The sequence below is a fragment of the Molothrus aeneus genome, chromosome 12 (genome assembly GCF_037042795.1).
Source record: "Molothrus aeneus isolate 106 chromosome 12, BPBGC_Maene_1.0, whole genome shotgun sequence".
NCBI lineage: Eukaryota > Metazoa > Chordata > Aves > Passeriformes > Icteridae > Molothrus > Molothrus aeneus.
In genome coordinates, this window is record NC_089657.1 from 12,855,493 (window position 1) to 12,870,894 (window position 15,402).

At 38.0% G+C, this 15,402-nt stretch overlaps 1 protein-coding gene across 4 annotated transcripts in view; it reads left to right on the top strand.

Annotated features, from left to right (window-relative positions):
- ERC2 (ELKS/RAB6-interacting/CAST family member 2) overlaps positions 1-15,402 on the top strand; it is a 406,794-nt gene that overhangs the window by 114,141 nt on the left and 277,251 nt on the right. For all 4 annotated transcript variants that reach the window (XR_010784376.1, XR_010784377.1, XR_010784378.1 and 1 more), the window contains one exon: positions 6,719-6,886. Coding sequence is in view for 1 of the 4 variants with exons in the window: in XM_066558029.1 (XP_066414126.1) it covers positions 6,719-6,886 (168 nt within the window). In the remaining 3 variants the exon portion in view is untranslated. The remainder of the gene's footprint in view (positions 1-6,718; positions 6,887-15,402) is intronic.

Consider the following 15,402-nt stretch of genomic DNA (forward strand, 5'->3'; position numbering starts at 1 on the left):
CTGTTTGCCATATTCTTATGAATAAATGAAAATAGTGCCCAAGTTGTTTTATGTCACTCTGTGAGCTGGCTGTAGATTCTGGAAGATAAGTCTGTAGTTGAGCTGATTCCAGCTGGACCTGCTGCTGTGGGAATGTCTGATATTCCAGTAGCTGACACAACCAGGTGCTCCAGTTTCAGAACAGGGTGCATCAGGAGATTCTCCTCTGTGAGATGTGTCACTCAAAAGATGTGAAATTGAGAGAGAGGTTGAGGACACATCCCTAGAAGCCACAGCACAGGCTCTGTAGATCAGCTGGAGAGAGGTTTTACCTACAGGCACCTCCTTTATTCTGAGTAGGTTACAAACATAAATGTACTTTTTGAAAATCACACATTCATTGCTGTGTCAACTATTTTTAATTACTGAATCCTAGGAAAAAAAGTTAAACAGAAAAGCGGTTCAACTAAAAACTCTATTTTTACCATATTTCCAATTAATGGATATTTACTGATGATTCTTTCATGGAATTCTACACTTTTTTTTTTTCAGGAAGCAGTTAAACACATTGGCTTGACTTTAAAAAAGAACACCATGGCTTTCTAATTAACTTCCTATTAACCTGTTACAGTACAATAAAATTTGAATGTTACTGAAGACAGAAATTTTGAAAGTTAAAAGCTTCCAAGATTGGTAGTTTTGTAAATTGATTTTAAGTATTTTGAATTTATAACTATCATTATGTTGCTGAATAACATTGAATCTGGAATGACTGACTTCCTTTTGCAGTAATTCAAAGGTATTATGATAGCTATAGTTTTATAGTGAGCATAAAAACCAGTGAGGTAAATTCAATGAGGTAAGGTTAGTACTGGAAGTTTTATTAACAAAAACTGTAAGTATTAGCACATGAGTTACAGTTCCCATGTGTTTTCCAAAATTTGCTGGAACTAAACTGAATACTAAATTCTGAACTTTGGACTTGTTGCTTTAAAGCACTTAATTTTAGTGGGAAGAATAAGCAAGATATAAATTAGAATAAACCAGCTGCTAGGCAGCTGGCTGCATTGATAAGGTGCGGGGGTCAGAATTCCTTGTGGCATATGATGCTCCACAAGGACAAGCTTCCTACTGCCTGAAGGAGCCATTAATATGTTGTTTACAGTCTCTGGTTCAGCTGAAACCTTTCCTGGTGTGGTCTGACCCATCAGTTTACCAATTTTCTCTTTTAAAGAGCAGCATAATCTGGACTGCTGGATAAGAAGAATGTAAGAAAAAATAAAGATTGATTAGTACAGCTGCCAAAACTGTTGAGGATGGAGGCTGGGAAGTTTATGAAAATTGTTGGTGTCATCTTCAAGGATTGAGTAAAGTGGTTTTGAGGTGTTCTCCTGCCCTTGTACTGAAGGAGCTTGTGACAGGGATTCTGTCAGGGAAATGGCAGGAGTTTGTTCTCCTGATGGGAGCAGCTAACCCTGGCCTGTGTTAGCAAAACATCTCTGTTGCTCACTGTTTCCCTGGACTACAAAATCCTCCCTTTGTGTCAGTTCTTAAATACTGAAGTTGTAGAAATAAAACAGTAAACTAGATTATGCTTTAAAGAACATAAAGCCTGTAAACTATCAGCTGAGTTAAAATGTGAACTAGAGCAACTTAGAGCAGTAGAGGGGTGAGAATGTTGTTTGAGATAATGCCTGAAAGTGGAATTTTCTTCTGTGAAGTGAAAAAGCTAGCAAGCCTACTAGAGTTTCAATTTGGAACAGAGTGTAAAGGATATTAACTGTACAAAATTCAGGTGTCTGCAGCTTCAAAATGTTCTGCCTTTTCTGACTTGAATTTTACATACATCAGATGTTTTTAATAGAAATGAATGTATGGCTTGCCAGGTACAGCTGTTGCTTTGAAAAAGATAATCTTTATCACATCAGACTAAGAAATGAGGGACAAATATGATGAAGAGGTAGTTTTCATTATGTTTTATTATTTCAGAATAGGGGTTTTTTTAATGGCTCTGGAGGGTACAATTGGGATACATGATATCCTTTCTATACTTGTAGTTCAGTTCTCATATTTGCAAAAGGACCCATGTGAGAGTGTGCTGTCTGTACTAATAATTCAGTAGATCTGTATGGAAAATCAGAGTGACAGCTCTTTTATTCTTGGTTTAAATTGGTTTTCATACTAACAGCTTAGAACTTCCCCAAGATATATGTGGGTGCATAAACACAGGCACTAAGATCTTTAATAGAAATTCAGGTTTTGTTATTAACTGAAGATTTCCTCAAAAGATGGCTGCATAATATACTAAAAGAGCAAATAATAGCCCAGAAAATGCCTATAGGGCTGTGGAGCCTTTAGTGATGATGAGGAAGGGGGAGAAGGATGGTGCAGAAGGGGAGGAGCAGGATTCTTGGGCACAGTGTTGAATATTGGCTGCAGTGTGTGCAGGAACAGGGCTGGCTCAGGAGGGGATTAACACTGGGTTGCAGTTTTTCTCATTACCCCTGCTGTGGTACTGCAGCACCCTTAGGACTTCAGCAGGACCTTCAGGTTTAGTTTAAAAAAATACAGGCAAACATTTGCTTTAAATGTATCTATTTAGGATGGCAAAGTAAATAATTCTTCACAGTGAAACACAGTAGTGCTGCTTCATGTTTTACTTCCTCATAGAGCTCCTTAGCACTAAACCACTTTAATAAATGATATATATAATATGGCATCTAAGTTAAACAGTTAACAGTAAGGAACTTCAAGGAATAGACATCACTGCTGAAGCTGGTCATGAGTGGCGGGTGATGACAGGAAGATTAATAAAGTTTGACTTTAAATTTGGCAATTTTTGCCACTTACATGAACTCTTTTTTTCCAAAAGTATAACCCAATTCTAAAGTTTTTACAGTGTGTTGTATATTTCCTGAGCAAGTGACAGAGTTTATTGTATTAAATAGTAGAAATAAGTAGCTGCTGAGGAAAAAGAAGCTAGACAAAATTAAAAAGTAGTTTACTTGGAGAGAGGTCTTTAAAATACTTAATGTGTTAGCTATCAGATCTGGTTTTGCTTTATTTTTCTTGAATGTTATGGTGTTTTTCAGACTGCCAAGTTTTACTAGTAAATATACTGCAAGAGCTTGGAAAAAATAAGTGAAGTACTCTTAAAATTAGATAGTGTTGAGTGAAAAGCCAAAGAGAGAGGTTTTGTGTACCAGAAATCCTTATCCTTTCAAATATATATATATATACATATATATATATATCTGTTGCTGTAAAATGACCCGAATTTAATTTCCTTTCAAATCATATTTTAGATGCTTTACCTGGAAAAGAGGCAGTAACAAAATGGCAGACATTCCTCATGGTGTGCTACATGCTCCATCTAGAGTACTTCATTGTTGTGTTATTTTTGGGAGATGTGATTTCACAGTACCATTTCAGGGAAGAGACAATTTCTTACATTGGCAAATTGACCCTGGCCAAAAATGAAGTAGTATATTTTGCTTCTGGTTGTCCACAAGATGAGGACCTGACTTAACAGCATTTTGATTTTCTGCCATCTGGAGGTTCTTATTTGACTTATGAGATGATGTCATACACGCTTCGTGCTGAACAGATAGGGAAAGGTCGCCTGCAGTTCAGGCTGAGGTAGTTTTGTTTCCTATTGGGAGAAATGTAAAAGTCTCGGTTTGTGGTTGCTAGAGGCAAAAAGACAATTTTAGGGAAGGAGAAAATGACTGGCATAACTGATGTTCTCCTAAACCTCCACATGGCACTCCTGTGAATAGAAAATCAATCTGCACACCCAAGACCACCCACAGTATGAGTTGTCTGTTCCCTCTCCCAGGCTGGCTCTGGTCAGGGTTCTGCCTCCACTTTCAGAATGGCTCCTTGCTGTGAATGTTAGTTTGGGGATGATAGACTTATTCCATCAAAATACTTCATTGTGCAGGTGGGTTTTTGAATTAAAGGGCTCTGCTGTATCAGTCTCAAGGTGAGGAGCTGTAAGAAACTACATATGTGTTTGACAGATTTTTTTCTGCCACCCCAGGCTGTGGTGGACATACTGTGCTCTTTCCTTCCCAACTCTTGCACTGTCCTTGTGTGAATTGGTGTTGAAAGGATTAAGACTCTTTGGCTGTTTCTCAGTGCAATTGAAGCTGCACATTGGTTATGCTTTAAAGACTTTATTTGAAGCTAAAGCAGGATTTGAGTCTGAGAAGCTGGAGTGGACAGGAACTCTGCTCCTGTTTCTCACACAGGTTGTCACTGGGCATTCAGAGCCATTTGCTCATCCTCTGCACCCTCCTTGTGTGATCCCAAGTTTTATTGCCTAAAATCCCCCCCATTCCTCAGTTGAATTTAGAGAGCCTTGCTCACATGGTATGTGGGAAGAAATTTGTGAAGAAGAGTGAGAACTGTCTCCTTGGCCCTTGGGGCTGGGTCTGGATGGGCAGAGCATAAAGGATTATTGACTGAGACACTGCTGGGTTCAGCCAAGCAGGACTAGCTGCAAGAGACCTGTGGAAGCTGCTGAGTTATCCCAGCCACGGGGGAATGGTGTCAGAGCTCTGTTTGTCTGGGGATCCAATCACCTCCAGCTCCCTTGACTTGAAGCTTTAGACTCCTGCCTGGTGGCAGCTGGGAAATGAGCCTGGCAGTGGCTGATGGGGAGAGCTGCTTTTGGAGAGCTGCTCCGAGGTCCTGACGAGCTCCTCAGATGCAGCTGGAAGGCCCAGCGAAGGTTTCTGTGATTTGACTTCAGGGATTGCTTTCAGCTGTGAAGCAAAGAAGTGATTAAGTATAAAGAAGATGTGGTAATGAGATTCAGATGAGGTCTTTTATGTTTATAGAAAGAGGTCTGAAAGCTTACTGCTACTATTATTTCTTGTTTTCTAATTGAAAAAGTCATCTTTGAATCCCTCACTGCATGCTGCTTACAAACTGAGAGATCCTGTTACTGTAATATTGTAAAAATGTCTTAAAAATAAAATAAATCTAGTGGAATATAAATCTTTTTTCCAGTGTATAGAAAGGCAATGAGCCATTTTAAAAGCAGGAAGAACATGCATTTTGAGATCCAATAGATCATCTAAATTGGTCCCAAACCAAGTTTTAAAGTGGCATTGAAAATACTTTTGCTTTGAATAAATTTAATGTTACAAAACTCAGAATATACATAAATATAGATTTGATGATTGTTTAGCACTTTGATAGTATTCTGATTAACTAGAGAACAAATTGCTTAATAGAGGAGACCCTTTCTGACTGTTCCATCTGCAGAACTAAAAATGCTAAGCTTTCATTTATGCCCTTTCAGTTTCTTCCATCTAGTTTTTTTATTATGAATTAACCTTATGCATTTCTAGGAAATACAACTTTAAACTCTTGTTCTTTATTTTCTAAAATTTGTATGTTTGAAATTTGGATTAGTGAATCAAATATTTCTCACTTGCCTGACTGCCTGCAGTTGTCTTGTAGATGGAGAATTATTTTAAATTGCCACATCATACATTTTCAATCCAAAGCTTGACTTCTCAGTGGTGAGTCTTGCAGCCAAAGAAAGCCTGTGAGTCCACTTAATGTGAACACCTCATGGTCCAGAGGTGCAGAAAAAGCCTCTGTTCAAGGAAACTCTGTAACAATAAATGACTGCACTCCCTTTATCTTAGTTCTCTACTTCCCATGATGTTTATTAGCACTGACTGAATTTCATGGATATGTGTTTTCTTGTATTATTTTATTTGCAAATCAGCTTTCAATAATATGAAACTCACAGTGAAACAAAAAGTCTTGGTTTTCATAAACTTCATATATGATGAAATCTGTTCTTTTCTCTCAAATATTCCCCACCCCCCAGTATTTTATGCTGAGAGCTGCTCAGCAATTCATTTGTAGCTGCTTTTCTGAACCAGAATATGTAAACAGTGGAAGTGTTCCTGAAGGCACCAATACATAGCCAGTGTGATTCTTGTAGTAATGATGGTTAAAGCCAAACATATTCTCTTTCTTTAATGAGTTGAGATCTCTGCTATTTTATTACTGTTTGAATTGCATTAAGAGAATAACAAATTTGCATCCTTGAATATTTGCACAGCAAGAAATGAGAAAATCAAGGTTTCTTACACATTCTGGGCTGTTGGAATTCCTTTGTGTCGTAGATGCATGGTTTGTGGTAATTGGGGTGGGGCTGTGGCTGAGCCTCATCATCCCCAATGGGCACAGCTGTGAGCAGCGGGTGAGCAGCACTGAAGCAATGAGCCATGGAGTGCCCAGGGGCACTGAGCAACCACCAAAGGGAGCAGGGGGCACACAGGTGCAGGGCATCAACAGGAGGGGATAAAAGGCTGGGCTGAAGATGCTTGAAGCTTTCTTTGGTGTTGGTTGTGCCTCCACCATCTTCCTGACAAGTCTGGGTTTTGGTTTTTCTTCTTTTTAGTATTTTAACAAAACCTCACCAGTGATCTATGCAGAGCATTTTGCTTAGGAAAATCCTTGAATATCCCTTATTTTGTTTGATGGGGATTTGTGATTACTGTAGAGAAGTAGTCAGACCTGTTTGGTAAGAGACTTTTGAAATAAACACTGGAGAAAAGTGTAACAAGTAAAACAATGTCTTAGAGTTCAGTTTGGAAAATTACATAGAAGAGAAATAAAACATTTCTTAAGTGTGAATAAAAGAGTATTAGAAAAAAATATGCTAATGATTTCTATTGAACCCTAAATATGTTTGATTTACTTACTGTAGGTTGATGCCTTGCGGTTACGGTTAGAAGAAAAAGAAACCTTTCTGAATAAAAAAACAAAACAACTTCAAGACCTCACAGAAGAGAAGGGAACCCTTGCTGGAGAAATTCGAGATATGAAAGACATGTTGGAAGTAAAAGAAAGAAAAATTAATGTCCTTCAGAAAAAGGTAAGATCACTGATGAAAGGATAAGTTGTACAACTTTTGAGGTACATTTAAAGGAAATACTCCAGTTTCTTAAAGTGTATTACTATTAATATATTAAAAAAGATGCAGAGAGTCTGTAATAGTAAAATTTTCTAATAGAAAATATCTTGCTTTTATCTGTGGGTATATTTTTAATAGTATTATATAATATATATTATATCAGAAAAATATTAGATGCTACAGTTGTCACAAAATTGTTGGCGTTAAAGAAAAGTACTAAAAATCCTGATAAAACTTCTTATCCCTCAACATAAGGGATTCCAGTATCCTTATGAACACTGATTACTTCTCTTTCCAAATAATCTAAATAAAATGTGTGGGCCTGCTAAAGGATCAGGATACTGTGTTTTTAGTCTGAAGGACTTTCTTTTCTGGGTGGAGAGGAAGAGAATGGAAAAGGAACCTAAATTAAGTCAGTTATCTGCTTTCCTAATGGACTAAAGACATTAAGAAAGGCGGCTCTTCCAAACAGCCAAATTATCTTAATTCTAATTTTCCACAAATTTAACTAACTGCATTTACTCTCTTTGGAAGTGGGATTCAATCCATTGTAGTTTTCACCTGGGGGAGTGGGGAGGGAATTTCCTGTAGAGGCAGCTCTACAAGGGTTCTGCAGACAGCAGTAGAGTGTTCATTTCCAGATCCTTTTTCTCACACTCACTAAAACATTTATGCTACCAGGTGTGTACTGTTTGTGTCCTGTGTGTCACTGTTTACCATCTAGAGATGCACTTGTGACCATACAGAGAAATGGAGAAAAAGTTTCTGGCATCATCTATATTTTACTCTTCTCCCCTCCTTTTACAGCCACTCAAAGAATGTCTACTCCTCCTTTCTCTATTATTATGTAGGTGGTTCATGTTACTGTGGTTTTCCTCCAGGATTCATACAGGTTCACATGGTCTAGTTGTGCTTCTGTCTGCAGTTGCTTAAGTACCAAATTTAAAAAGCCAGGTTCTTATTTTCCAGAAGCTGAGAGGGCTGCTCTTTTTTTTACTGGGAAGTAAGGCCTATCAAAGCTGGAATATAAGTATACTCATCCACTTTAATCCTATTTCTGAATATTTGCCTTGTTAGCAGTGCTGATCGTGTAAAAGAAAGCAAGCAAACTTCAGGGCTTTTATGCTGAATGCCAACTAGTTTTGGACATTTCTCGAGCATTCTGAAGAATGGAATGCATCTTTTCTTATTGTTTGCATTCTAAAAAAATCCCAAACCCCTGAACAAACCAACAATTTACAATTTCTCTTGTACTTACATCTTGAGGAAATGGTTCAGTAAGAGGAATGTGTATTCAGTGATGAAATTTTTGTGATGAGTAGCTGTCACAGAGCTATCAGCACTATCTGTCATGGCTTTGTCCTCAGAAATCTGCAGAAAAACACTTTTCCTGTTTTTAAGAAATCATGGCCATTTTATTAGGGTGTGCAGATGGTTTTGCCTCTTTTGCACTTGCTTCTTAATGGACATAATCATTCTCAAACTGCTCTCTCTCCCCTCACTAGATCATGGAATAAAATATGCCATGGCCTCATGAGCTTTATTATACAAAGAGATAAATCCTGCTAATGGCTGGGTGGAAAATTGGAGCTAGTACTGAACTGATCTTTTTAAAACTGGAAGTAGCACTTCCAGTAGGATTTTCTGTCTTGGAGGTTTTTATTTCCTTTCATTAGGGGACTTGTGAAGTTTAGTTTTTCTGCTGTAGGCTGAAAACTGGGTTCACTTAGAGAAGGATGAATCTTGACGATTATTTTTTAAAGAAGCAAAAAGTATTACGTTTATAGCACAAAAGTTATGTGTAGATTTGCTTCTCTGAAGCATTCTTTATAACCACATTCTTCTAATGTGTAGATGCTGAAAAATACTAATGCCAGATTTTCATAATACCATTATTTTATTTATAGGAGGAGTATGTTGTATTTGGAAAATACGTTTTTAAAATTACCCTTAGGTCACATTTTCAGCTTGTGTTTCTCTTCCAGTATTCACTCACAGATCATTTGACTAAAGAGAAATTTGATTGAAATATTGTCCTGCTCTGCTCACCCCTCATTTGAGTAAATCTAGAGCATGATGCTTTAAATGATGCTTTCAGAGTTTACTTTTCATGTGCCTGGTGTACAGTTCTGAAGTAGAAAATACTGTATGTCACCAATGCAAACTCAGGCTTTTACATTCACCTGGAAAAAAAAAAAAAAAAGAGGAAAACAATCTCCTTGTCTGGCTAAGCCAAGTGTTCAGCTTCATTTTGGCAGTGCTTGTTAGATCATGGCTTCTCTTGTTTAGGGTCCTTGTCCTTGGCAGCAGATGAAATCTCATCTCTGGCTCACAATACTTGTATGCAGAAGGGAAGGTGTTCTGGGTAATTTTTTTTTTTCAAGAAGGTTTCTGGGCACTGGTGCCTTTAAGTTGTAGATGACTTTACCCTCAGCAGATGAAGTTGTGTCCCAGGCATTCATACCTTGGACAGTCCACGTGTTCTGGCAAAGGGAGCACAGGCAGATGGGTCATGTGTTAGTTCAGAAGTATGTTGGACTGTGTATAGTACTAATTCCTAGTACTATAATATTTGTTATTGCCGTATTTTTGAACAGGCCCTTTTCAGGGGTTTTCAGAGAGTGTAGCAGTGGATGCTGTGCTTTAAGAAAAAGATTGTCCAAAATACCTGTTTTCTTTCCAGTTTTGACAATATGCCTTTCTAATTGCAAGCATAACTAAGATAGAAAATGATTTAATCTATCCTAATTATACTTATTTTATCCTTTATTTTAATCTAATGATAATTTTATCTTCTACTCCTTTCTGGATTGCACATGACTTTTGCTTTCCTCCAGTTTTTGCTCATTGTGTGAACTTTTGGTCCCATCTTGCAGTATTGATTTCACTTTGGGATGGCTGCCAGACATGTCTGTGTTGAGCATTTAGAAACTTGTTCTCATTGTGCACATACATGTGGAGAATTCGGGAAGTGGAAAGCAGGATGGGCCATTTCAGTGATGCTCAGGAGGTGGAACAATGACTGGGCCTCACAGTGGATTGCCCTATGTTTACATACCCTCCCTCATCCAGGACTGCTCTGGTTCTGCTCACTCTCCTGAAAGCCCCTCTGAAGATGAAGGAAGTGCTTCTAGTTCTTCTGTGGTTCTGTCTGGACATCAGATTCTGACTGTAATATTTTAATGCTTGCCTCCATTTTCTTCTTTCTACTCAGGACCAAATTTTATACCCTTGTATTTTTGTTTACTTTTGATATGAGACTTGTGAATAACCAGTTGTGTTCCTGCCTTCAGTCGTTGATGCAAGATAGATGGCTACATCTCTCTGCACTCAGCCTGAAGTACCTCACTCAGCCTAAAATAACATTTGTTTTAATGGTTGTATTCAAGTAACTGAAGAAGGAAGAATTTGTGTATAGTGCCTAAAAATAATTCTGTCAGTAATAACCTGTAAGTGAGTAGGAAGGAATATGTAACTTGGAAACATGCAATTTCTAATCTGTGTTCCTTCTCTTATATGAATTATCTGCTGGATGGAAAAAAAATTACAAAGGAGATAAAACCAAACACTGAAAAACTCGCTTTGGAAAGGGGAGCAGCTCCTTCTCTTTTCTGGATAGCTGTCACACTGGGAGGGAAGGACAGGTTCTGTTGAGTGCTCCCTACCAAAGGCAGGGAAGAATCAAACCCAAAACAGCTGTGGTGAGGCCCATGGGAAGCCACAGAAATGAACACAGGGTAACATGATGCAGAAAAATTGATGGGCTAGATAAGGATCTGATGGTCCATTGTCCTTCTGTGCAGAGATTTGGGTGTTATTTTTGACCAAATTGAAAAACTGCTGCACTATTCAGTATAATTTGCAGGCTTAAGGGAGGCCCAGTACTGGAGCAGCATGTGTTTAGAGGATTTGGATCAAGGTAGATTGGCATGGAGTAATAATAAACTTATGTCAATGTCAGAGGTGCAATATTACTTAATATTTCTTTCTTTTAGAACCTTTGGCACCACTGTTCCATTTTAGTGCCAGTAAAGTTGGGTATGCTGTTTTAATAGCCTTGTTTAACCTGGCAAAGCTAGTCTTACACCTCATATCTGTCAGTTTAGCATGCAGAGGGGCAGACCTCAGAAATCTTTATGTATTTCTTACCAGAACGTTCCAGTTCTATGAATGTGGCCGAGTTGTAGGCTGGAGGGCAAAAGTGCTGAGCTGGATGACGTCCCTCTGCTCCCAAATTTCACCTTTGGTACAGTAGGGAGAAGTGGAGTGTTTTGTCCTCTAGGAATCTACAGATTCTTGAAAAACTCCAGTTACATACTCTGAAGTAGGAGTCTCAGTGATGAAAACAGTAGCTGTTGAGACAACAGCAGTGTACAGGATGTAGACCTGGATCGTATTAGGACAACAGCTTGTGGAAATTCTTTTGTGAGGACTATCATAAAAGAACACCAGCTAAAGGGGGCTAATATAATACTCTGCCTTGACTTGCTACATAACTTTTCATGTAAAATGTTACAGTTTCCATCTTTAATAGTTTAATCTTTGTGATTGATGAAGTGCTACATGACTAAGGGCCTTAACCTACCAGCTAATTAGCACTTGTAGGAAATGTCATAAAGTCTTAGTTCTCATGTAATAATTGCAATCTGTACCTGGAGTGGCTGGACCATGCATTTGAGGTGATATTGTCCAGTTTGTGTTAAACTGTTTTGCACAATTAATTGGATGCATTGCTGTTGGCTGTCTTCTTAAAAAAAGGAAATGTACATGTGGTCAGGTTAGGAGTGATTAGTGTAAACAAAGGAGTCCTGCTCTTGGGCTGAGAAATTTGCACCAGTATTATTGCTTGATGCAGGCTACAAGTAGAATGAGCAAGCCAATAGAAGATGCCTTTGGAATTTTTTTTTTCACAGCTTAATCAGCTGGGAGCATGTTTGCATATTTCCAGGAAGGGGTCAGGGCATGACAAAGGACATTTTTAATTGGCTATGTCAAATTCTATCAAAACACTGTAAATAGGCTGTTATGTGAGCTGGCATTTTGCAATCACAGATCAGAGATCTATTGTAATTCTGGAGTCAGATGATAAATTCTGAATGAGTTGTTCTGCAAATTGGAGCAATATTCTGACATAGAATTAGGTGTTGGAAAAAATATAATTAGGAAGTCTTTCTGGTGTGGCATAAAAGTTTTGATGTTGCAAAACTGCTATGGTGAGTATTAACTTTGTAATATTTAAGAATTGAATCTTTAATAGTATATGTCCATTTTAAGAGTACAGTGTTTAGTGTACTGAGGATAAAAAAATCGTACTTTGCTGGCTGCTAAGGCTTGTAGTTTTGCCAAATCATGGTATGTTTTTCAGAACAGTCTGAAAGTGAAATTGAAATAAGTATAGTCAATTGTTCATCCAGGGTGGTGGTGTTACTGATCCAAATACATTATCAGAAAAATGTGTCCTCAAGGATTCTGCACAATCAAATGCAACTTTGGGCCTGTTGGGTAACCACAAATCCCCTTTAAGCCTAACCAGAGCAACTGTTGGGATGCTTTCAACGTGTGAACAGACACTGAGAACAATGTCATTAAGATCAGAAGCAGGGATCATTTTCATTTTTCTTTAGCTTAATTTTCCATTCTTTGTAACACATTATGGTACTAAATTTTTACAGTTTATAAAAGATCACTAGAAATATGTGACCCAATATACATTCACTTAGTGAAGCCAGCCTGAATTTTCATCCAGTCTAAAACCATAGTTATGAGTCTAGGTCCTTGAACATTGAAATTCAGGATCGTTATAAACTTTTCCAGCCTTTGCTTGAACGGATTGTCCTTTCCAATGAATTTGGGACCCACTGAGGTTAGAAGTCCAGAATTTTGTTGTCCTCCCCTTCTCTGTGCTCCATGACCTACTTGCTGCTGTTCTTTTTCAAGCCTACACTTTAAAAGGAGAAGAGATGCATTACACACTTCTGCTTACTGGCCTATTTGAAAATAAGCACTTACCTCTGTAGGAGAAAATCACAAATTGCTCAAACAGAGTTTCATGAGTTAGGAAATTTAAAAACTTTAATGTGATGCCAGTTCTGTAAGCAGGGCAATTTTTGAGTATCAGGTGTATTGTAAGTCTCAAGTAAGTCTCAAGACTCTCAAGTAAGAAGAAATACTGACTGCAATTGTCTACACTACAATAATAAGTTATTGTAGATCAAGTTATGCTATCTGGTTTGGAGAGGATTCCTCAGATGATGAAGAGAATGGGATTGTTGAACCCTCAGGTTGTTCATAGCAGACACAAGTGCTCCTACACACAGTGTGACATCTGCAAAGTGGGACTGAGCCTAATGAGACACTTACATAAGGGTTTCACACTGCTGGTGTGACACTAGTGCTGCTGGGAGGGAAGGAAGCTGCCCTTCAGCTCTTAAATGTCAATACTAATTAACAAAGTTATCTTTAAATATGATATTAAGTTTTATTCATGCTGAGAAAACAGCCAACTCACGTGCTGGGAATTTTAAGCTGTGTGAAGAGTAATATTTTCTATTTAATAGAGTTGGGGAAAATTTCTTTTGAAGTGTGAAAGAGCTCAATTATGTGTAGTGTGACTGGGCAAAAGGGAAGGGGAAGTTGTCATGTTTTGGAGGTTCAGTAGACCATAAAAGAATTATTTAGGGAAATTGATGGCTACCTATATATCTGAAAAAGAATCAGGGAGAATCAGAATTGGTTAGGAGAAAAATATTTTTCTTGGAAGAAATGAAATTTCTCTCCAAAAAAATGTAATAGAAGTATACTAATTTGAATTAAAAATTATAAGAGAAAGTTTTATAAGTGTAATAGAATAATTTTACATGGAGGTATCCTGCTGTCATGACTCACTTAGAAGTTTTAGCTGCTGACTGAGAGTGTATTCATGTAATTCCCTGCTCTTGGAACTGCATCTTTGAGTGGCAGCCTGGCTATTTCCCCACTGTCTCAACATGACAGACTCAGCTGGTTTTGTACCTGCCAGCAGTTTAGCACTGAATCTTTGACAACTCATTGAAATGACACAAAATCAGATCCCCCAAGAAGCAGTGAGTGGAACAAAGTATTGCACAAGCCCAAAAGGCTTGTATGTCTTATTACATGCTGATGTTTTTCTTGGAAGCTTTCAAGGTCCGTGCTCCAGGTGAGTGATTTATGGCAGGGAGGAAGGAGGTTGGGTGGCTTCTCACCTTCAGTGACTGACAGAGACATTGATGAGGGGGATTCACAGGGATAGGCAAATCTCAAATCATAATTTTATGAAATGTTCCTTAGGAAAATCAATGAATCAGCTTGTTAATTATATGCAGTATTATGAGAAGACAGTTTTAAATCTGAAGTGACTCAGAAATGATACATTTTATGTATGATTTCATCTGAGATTTATTTATAGTCTGATGTGTGAAATATTCAGCAATACAGTGACTGAATAACATTAATCAGGATAAACCATTCTTGCCTCATCCTGAAATAAATAGATCCCACTGCCCTTGTTCACCTACTTGCTGGGGTAGGCAGTTACACTTGATCTTATATCTGGGAGTGAAAAAGAAACATTTCCTACTAAACATAAAAAGCAGAGTTATGCATTAGCAGTTGGGTTTTAGCATTTTTGTAGTATATTAAAACTCTACTCTTCTGTTGGCATGGAATCAACCACCCTAATTTACACATTGCTAGAGCTCCTTGATGTTGGCAGTTGTGCTTTGCTGGTGGTATTCCATTGCTGTTCCCCTGACTGAGCACTCTGGGACTAGAGATACTAATATCTCAGTAAACTGGGTATTTAATCACGTTTGGAGAAGCATCACCCTTCACCTTTGAGTGGAGCTGTTACTGGCTTTATGAAATCATGAAGTTCAAAGACTCAGGAGTATGCATGCAGATAAGTTTAATGGTAACAATAAATGAGAATTGTTATCTTCATACTTCTCCCTTTATATTATTGTTACCAGATGTGGCTGGAGCTAGTGGTGCCAATTTGGTCAGATTGCTTTGATAATTTTCTTGTTGCCAAGCAGTATGTATTTCTTGGTGGGAGAATCTGCAGTGGTATGTTTGAATATGAGTAGAATAAGTCCAGCTTTAGAATGGAATCTGAATCTAATTCACTTCCTTCTAACACACTTGACCTTAATTTTTAACGCCCAGCCAGGCACAGTGCTGAGATCAAAGTGAAACAAAGAGGAGAGAGTAAAGCAATTCTTGGGAAGTAAAAAATAAAAATGGCATAACATTGGGTAATCTTTCATATATGACAGAAATATTTGCCTTATTTACCGTTCACTTAAGAATAAATCTGCAGTAAATTTGCTAAAGGTAATTATGCCAGAAACCCCCCTTCACAGGGAGAAAAATCAGGCCCACTACATTTATTGCCTAAGAGATACCTTAATTTGACAGCAGAAATCTGCATCAATGTCCCCAGAAAGGCACAGAGTCGT